The sequence below is a fragment of the Elephantulus edwardii genome, unplaced genomic scaffold (genome assembly GCF_000299155.1).
Source record: "Elephantulus edwardii isolate Elephantulus edwardi_28Jun2011 unplaced genomic scaffold, EleEdw1.0 scaffold00171, whole genome shotgun sequence".
In the NCBI taxonomy this organism is placed as follows: Eukaryota; Metazoa; Chordata; class Mammalia; order Macroscelidea; family Macroscelididae; genus Elephantulus; species Elephantulus edwardii.
The window spans coordinates 99,534-107,652 of NW_006399921.1; the positions used below are offsets into that span (position 1 = coordinate 99,534).

The window sequence follows — 8,119 nt, forward strand, 5'->3', positions numbered from 1 at the left end:
AAAAAACATTCTCACCACTGGACGATAGGCAGCATCATGATAGTTGGAGAAGAGATTGAGGTTGTTACCAATTTCATCTTGCTCGGGTTAACAACCAACACTCAGCACCAGCAGTCAGGAAATCAAAAGACAAATTACTTTGGGAAAGTCGGCTGTCACAGACCTCTCCAGAGTGCTAAGTAACAACACTGTCAGCCTAGAGACTAAGGTGACTTAGTCAGAGAACTGGGCAATGACTAAAGATGACAGAAGAAGAACTGATATCTTTGAATTGTGGTGCTGGTAATGGACTGCCACGAGGATAAACATGTCTTTCCTGAAAAGGGTTAATTGGAGGCAGGATTAAGATGCTCCATCTCACATACTTTGGACATGTTTCCAGAAGGAACCGGTCTTTGGAGAAGACATCATGCTTGGAAAAGTGGAGGATCAGCACAAGAGAAGAAGACCCTGGGAGCTATTCTTTATAGGGTCACTATGAGTCATAGCTGACTCAACAGCATATAGCAAGAACAATATGAAGTAGATCTAACTTGAGGGCATCCAACACCACCATAGTATTCCCTGACATTTCATGTAAAGATTCTGTTTTACTTGTAAAACGAGCAGTCAGGAAATCAAAAAAGGAATTGCATTGGAGAAGTCTGCTATCAGGGACCACTCCATTGCTCTAAAGAGCAATGATGTATGTCTAGAGCCTAAGGTGTGCCTGATCCAGACCATGGTCTTTGCAATTACTTGCTATGCATCAGAGAGCTGGACAATGACTAAGGATGACAGGATAATTGACATATTTGAGTGGTGCTGGAGAAGGGAATAGAATATACCATGAACTCCCAGGAGAACAAATAGGTTTGTCTTGGAAAGGATGAAACCAAGTTTCTCCTTGGGGACAAGAGTTTGTTTTTTTGTTTGTTTTTTATTTTTTTTTATTATTATTTTTTGTGCATGTACTGTCAAATCAGATCTTGACTGGTACAGGAGGAAATTGTCCCTCCTTCTCCGGCAGAGCCTCTGGTGGATTCGAACTGTGTACCTTTGGGATTGAAGTACAGCTTCTTGCCACTAGGCCACCAGAGCTCCCAGGGACAAGAGGTTTTAAGTTCCATCCACACACTTTGGGCACATGGCCAAGAGGCACCAGTCTTTGGAGAAGGACATCATGCTTGTAAGGGGAGAGGGACAGCACAGGAGAGAAGGACCCAAGATGAGATGGATTTACATGTTAACCAGTAAAATAAGATTAGGTGTGTTGGAGTCAGTGAGACTTGCTCAGAACAGGGCAGGGTTGCTATGAGTTGCAGGCAACTCAATGCCACATTAACAACAATGCTTCAGTTTGAAGTTGCATATGAGGAGTTGGTGGTCTGTTACACAGTTGTAGAAGGTCTTGTTCTGATAGCTAATATTGAACTTCTCCACAGTCTCTTTCTGCAGATTTGGATTTAGAAAAGGAAATGAGAAGTACACATTCAGAATTTCTAAAACTTAGAGAACTGAAGAACAAAACTCAAGCCTTGAGTTGCAAAACTGAAGGATTCTTATGGGCAAAGAATGGAATGATGCAGGGAGCAGAGAAGGGACCTGAAAAGATAGAGTAATGGTGAGCACAGATGAATGATGATTAATTTTATGAAACACAATGTGTGGCCTTAAAACCATTTCACACATGTGCACACCCACCCCAATGAACAAGCAAGCAACACCAAATAGATATGTCTTACAGAAAGTACAGCCAGAGGGTTCCTTAGAGGCAAGGATGGCAAAGCTTTGTCATTTTGAGCATGTTGTCAGAAGAGGTTGTTCCCTGGAAAGGCACATCATGTTTGGAAGGATGAAGGGTCAGTCAGCAAAGGTGAAGAAGACCCTCAATGAGATGGATTAATGCAATGACTGCTGCTGTGGGCTCAAGTATGTCACAGATGATGAAGATGTTGTAGGATAAAACAAGGATCTATGAGTTGCTATGAATTTCTATAGAGTCCCTATGAGTTTTTCACAGAATCCCTTTGAATCTTAGTCAACTTGACAACACTTAACAATAAGAATAACAACAGAAGAAAGAGCTGAGGTAGAAAAGAAACATAAACTAGGCTTAAGCATACAGAAATAAATAAGGTCTATTTGAATCTTTGTTTCATAGAACTTATGTTATAGTGGGAATGGCAGAAAAGATCAATTAAATGCACAAATACATCTGTAGTTGTAATTTATGATGAATGTTTTTATGGAAAGATGAATTCTTTTCAGATTAGTAGTCAGCAAGCCTACATCTGAGGAAACAACCTCTACACTGAGATTTGAGACTGTGCACGAGTTAACCGGGCAAAGTGTAAAAGAAGTAAGTAAAAAAAAAAAAGAATTTAATTGGAGACATGGGCATAGGCCTGATAATATTCTTCTGTATTTCTTTTATAAATTTCACTGCTGTTGTTGTTCTAATGGTAGTAAAAGACACTGGGAGAATTTTAAGCAGAGAGAATTAATTACATTTTAAAGGTGGAGACAGTCAATTGGAGAGCTATAAACTTAGAATTTAGAAAAATTAAAAAGCAATTATGTAGCATAGATGAGAACAGGTTATAAGGAAGGTCAAGTCAGTTATTAAAAATAATCAACTTTTTATTTGGACATATGGGTACCAGTAAATATATTTGTGATACAATGGTAAGAGAATAGGCTCTTGCTGCTAACCTGGACTGTTGGGAAAGAAATAACTTGTATTTTCTTATTACAAAATTCTCTTTTTATTAAAGTAAAATTTCTCTTTCAACAGTGTGAATGTCTTCTATATTCTTAGTCTATCTTTCAATATTCCAATTTTACTTTTCCAAAACCTATGCTTATCCAATTTGGAATTTGATACGTAATCCAGATCCTGTACTCTAAATGCTTCTTTTTTCTCAGATGATTATTGCATTATAAAGGAATTTCTCTTAGAGTAATTAATTTACCAACATATAAATAATAGGTAATAGTTTAGTGATAAAATGGCAGCACATTTGCTTGAAAGTTTTGCTTTCCCCATTCCATGTCTCTGAAATGCATAATTCATTAATTAAATAACTATCATTGTTGTGTACCATCGAGTCAGAACTGACCCACAGCTGACCCTCTGGTGGGTTTTCAGAGGCAGTTAATCATATAGGAGGAGACTGCCCATCCTATTCCTGTGGAATAGCCAGTGGCCTTGAAGTGTGTACCTTTGGGATTGTAGCACAGCTTCTTGCCACTAGGCCACCAGAATAAAATTTTATAGACCTTTTAGGGGCAAAAGTGAATATAAAAATTTTCAGATTCTATGACATATTTTTTTGTAGAAAAGAACCTGAATGAAGGTAGGACTAAAAGTTTTTTTAAAATGTTAGAAAGAAACAAAATGATGATGTACAATAATGCTATGGCCATTTCTTCACTTTCTCTGATATTTACCCAGAGCTGTTAGGGAAACATAGGTCTCACCTGTTAGTTATTACACCTTATTTAAGAATAGAAAATGAGGAACCATCAAAACAAGAAACTGACTCTGCACAATCATAAAGACAGCCAAATTTAAAGCAGTAAGTTTTTGAGTAAAGGTGTAGTAAAATATCTTGCCTGCAGGTTGGGCTTCAAATACCTTAGCCTAATCCCCCCTTAGTTCTCTAACCTTCTTTCAAAAATTGTAACCCAATTTCATAGAATAAGTGAAAGCATGTTAACTTTTTAACCAGTAATTTCCTATTCCATTTCTTAAACCTCAATATCCAATCAGCCTGATTCGCTCAACCACACATGGCTCAGACTAATTTAAAAGAATAGATGTAGCCACTCTTTCAGCATGCTTAGTAAAACTTACAAGAAGTTAAGGGACCCTGGTGGCATAAGTGTTTAAGAGCTTGGCTACTAACCATGCAGTTGGCAATTTTAACCCCTCAGCAACTCTGCAAGAGAAAAGATTTGGCAATCGATTCCCAAGAAGATTACCAAACCGAAACCACATGATTCCAACTTATAGCTACCCTACAGAGCAGAGCTAGACTGTCCCATAGGATTTCTAAGACTGTAAATCTTCACATACCAAACAAATATGAAATAATTTAAATTTGAGAAAGGTGTATTGTCATAGTGGTATCCTTTCTCTATATATGTACACTGAGGAAATTATTTGAGAAGCTGGACTTTACAAAGTAGAATGTGCCATCAGGACCAGAGCAAGACTCATCAATAATTTGCATTATGCAAATGGCACAACCATGCTTGCTGAAAGTGAAGATTTAAAGCACTTGCTGCAGAAGATCAAAGAGTTCAGTTTTCAATATGGATTGCATCTTAACATCAAGAAAATTCTCACCACTGGATCAATAGACAACAGCATGACAGTTGGAAAAAAGATTAAAGTCATCAATCACATTATCTTACTTGGATCCACAATCAATATGCTTGATTTCAGCAGTCTGGAGATCAGGAGATATAATATTGGGAAAGTCTGCAATCAGGGACCACTCCAAAATATAGAGAAGCAATGATGTCAGTTTGAGGAGTCAGGTGAGCTTGATTCAAGCCAAGGTCTTCTCAGTCACTTGCTATGCATCTGAGAGCTGAACAATGAATAAGAATGACAGAAGAATTGGTATCTTTGACCAATTCAAAGACTTGGTGTTGGAAAAGAATACTGAATACCCCAATGGGTTGCCAAAAGAACAAACAGAGATGTCTTGGACAATATGCAGCCAAAGTGCTCCTTGTAGGTAAAAATAACAAAGCTTCATCTCAAATACTTTGAGCATAAAAAAATAAATAAATAAAAATACTTGAGCATGTTGCTAGGGAAGCTATTCCATGAAGAGGAACATTATCATTAGAAAGGTGGAGGGTCAATGAAAGAGAGGAAAAACCTCAACCAGATGAATTGACGCACTGACTGCAACAATGGGCTCAGGAATTTCAGAGATTGTGAGGATGGCATAGGATAGGACAAGGTTCAAACCTAATGTCCATCGGGTCTTTTTGTGTCATACTTGATTAGATAGATGGCACCTAACAAGAGCAAATCTTTGAAGAGGGCACTACCACCTCTTTGCCTCATAGAATAGCTTGCTGTTGTTGTTATGTACTCTCACATAAGAGTCAACTCATAGCTGACCCTCTAGCAACTTTTCAGAGACAGTCAATTAAATAAGAGGAGATTGCCCATCCTTCTCCCAAGGAGCACTTGGTGGATTTGAACTGAATGTCTTTGGATTGACAGTGCAACCCCTTACCACTAAGCCACTAGTGCTCTAGATAGAACAGCTATTGATATTAAGTTGTCAAGAGTTTGGTGAGTGCCCAAATATATTAATCACTATTCCACCAAGGTTTTCCTTCCATAAAAATTACAACCTAGGAAACTCTTAAAGGTAGTTCTACACTGTCATTATGCTGTGGTGTTGAAACCTATTAATAGCTGACCTTCACATGATCATCAGGGACTGGAAATCACAGGGGAGATTACTCGTCTTTCTCCTGTGGAACAGGTGGTTGATTTGAATTGCCTGCCTTTGGGTTGGCAGTGTGGTGCCTTACCCACGAGGCACTCAAAACTCTATAGGGTCACTGTGAGTAAAAACTGACTCAATAGCACATAGGCACAGACAGACTACAATGAATTTTAGATACATAGTATTGATAGAATTTAAATAAATTTAAGTGTAAAACAGTGCAATACTCCTATATAGAAAACTCTGAAACAAATATTAACTTTATGATGACAGTGCTGATTTATGTGATGACTTTGTTGACGTTGTTGTTGTTGTTAGGTGCCATGGAGTTGATGTAAACTCATAGAGACCCTATTACAACATATTGAAACCTTGTCTCATCCTGCATCATCCTTGCAAGCTCTATTGCTGAATCCATTTTTGCAGTCATCCTCTCAATCCATCTCATTGAGGGTCTTACTCTCCTTTGCTGACACTCAACTTTTCCATAATGATGATATCACTAAGAAACTTTGTAGAAGAAAGTAATTTTTCTGAACTAATTGGTTTCTGATAGTTGGTTAAACAAATCAGCCTCTTGAAAATAGGACTCGGATTCGGGATCCTACCTCTATTTTAAATCAAGGACACTTTTACCTCCAATATATTTTGAAAGCAAGAAGTGCTGTCAAGAAAGAAACATCAGATTCATCACTACCTCATGCATGCTGTTGTTGAAGCTTTCTATACAAGGCCAACATCATGCTCATCTGTCAAAGTGCCTTGAGAACAAGTGATAACTTAAGCAATAACATTTGAGGATTTTTCTCTAAGAAAGACTTGTCAGAAGTTCTAGGACATTCATATTGGGCTCTTATTTAGCTAAGAGTTCAGATAACAAGAATTTAATGAAGGTAAATAATAACCAAGAAGCAGTGGACAAATAGTTTTAATTATGTCATTGGTTCTCCTAAGTAGTTTCTTACCTTAAGGCATCTCTCCGGACTCTGATTTGTCAGTCTGTGGAGGGTCAATGTTCTGGGGGACTAAGAAGGAAGTTTTGTCTCCTCCACAGCTTCTTCATGGCTATGATCACTTCCTTGTTTCTCAGGGTATATATGGCAGGATTCAGCATGGGGGTAACCATTGTGTACAGTACAGAGACTGCCTTATCCATTGGGAAAGTCCGAAATGGCCTTGCATATATATAGATGCAAGGCACAAAGATTAAGGTCACCACAGCAATATGGGAGGCACAGGTGGACAACGCCTTACTTCGACCCTCCCTTGAGTGGCTTCGTAACATGAATAGGAGTGCTGAATAAGAACCCAGGAGCACAAGAAAGCACATCAAGGTCACTAAGCCATTGTTAGACACCATCAGTAGCTCTAAGACAAAGGTATCTGTGCAGGCTAATTTGATCAATTGAGGGACATCACAATAAAAGTTATCCAGTTTGTCAGGCCCACAGAATGGCAGCTGGATAGTCAGTCCAACCTGGACAATCGAGTGGATAAAACCTCCCAGCCAGGAAGCTGCCATGAGGAATCCACAGACAGTCTGGTTCATAATGAGCGTATAGCGCAGGGGCTGGGAAATGGCAACGTAACGGTCATAGGCCATGACAGTTAGCAGGAATATCTTGATGCCACCAATGAAGTGGAAAAAGAAGAGTTGGGTCAAACAGCCACCAAATGAAATGGTGGGGTTGCCTGAGAGCAGATCAGCCAACATCCGAGGTGCTGTAATAGAAGAATAGCAGAAATCCAGGAAAGATAAATTGGCTAAAAGAAAGTACATGGTTGTATGCAGCCGTGGGTCAGAGGTTACTACAGACACGATGAGGAGATTTCCAGTTACAGTCATAAGATACACAACAGAGAAGACAGTGAAAAAGAAGACTCGAAGTTCCCATATTTGAGAGAGCCCCAGAAGCACAAAACCTGTCACTTGAGAATGGTTGGCTGGATTCATCGGCTTGGTGTGACAATAGAAGTGAACCTGCTGAAGAAAATAGACACGTTCATCACAGGATCCACAAACTTTTCTGAAATCATTTCCTCAGCCCCCTCTGAGAACCCTTTACTATCTCACTTAATATTACAAGGACATAGTAGTAGTGTTCAATAACAACATTGGGACAACATATCAATGTAATAAAAAAATTGGCAGTGTATAATTCAGGGTAAATTGATGCAACTTTAGTCTCTGAGAGTCAATAAAAAATTTTTAAGAACCGAGAGGAGTTTTAAGACCACTATTATTAAAATATGGTAACTGAACAAGATATGAATAAATATTCAAAAGAAGAAGGGAAAGGAGAGAGGGAAGGCAGAAAAAATCTCTGGGGTTGTAGAGGTTGATGATGGGAGTGAAGGAACAAGAAATGTTCAAGGGAACTTGAAAACATGGGGTGATAATAAGTATAAATCAATGATAATGAATTATATAATATATATATAAATGTATAAAATACAAAACATGGTGTATATTAATAATCATATCCAAACCAATAAAAAATTAAGAACAAAAGAAAACACCCAAAAAAAGGACTGAGAATAAAGAATTCAAAACAGGGACTGAACTTCAGTTATGACAGTTGTGTAAATCTGAGCAATTCTTTGAAGTTCTCTAAGCTTTATTTCTTCCATCCATGATACAAATTAGACAAAATGTC

The 8,119-nt window shown here is 38.3% G+C and overlaps 1 protein-coding gene across 1 annotated transcript; it reads right to left on the reverse strand.

Moving 5' to 3' along the window:
* Positions 1-6,471: 6,471 nt before the first annotated feature.
* Positions 6,472-7,416, reverse strand: LOC102855140 (olfactory receptor 4D5-like). Its single transcript, XM_006895596.1, has one exon. The coding sequence runs from the start codon at positions 7,414-7,416 to the stop codon at positions 6,472-6,474; it is 945 nt and encodes a 314-aa protein (XP_006895658.1).
* Between the last annotated feature and the right edge of the window lie 703 nt (positions 7,417-8,119).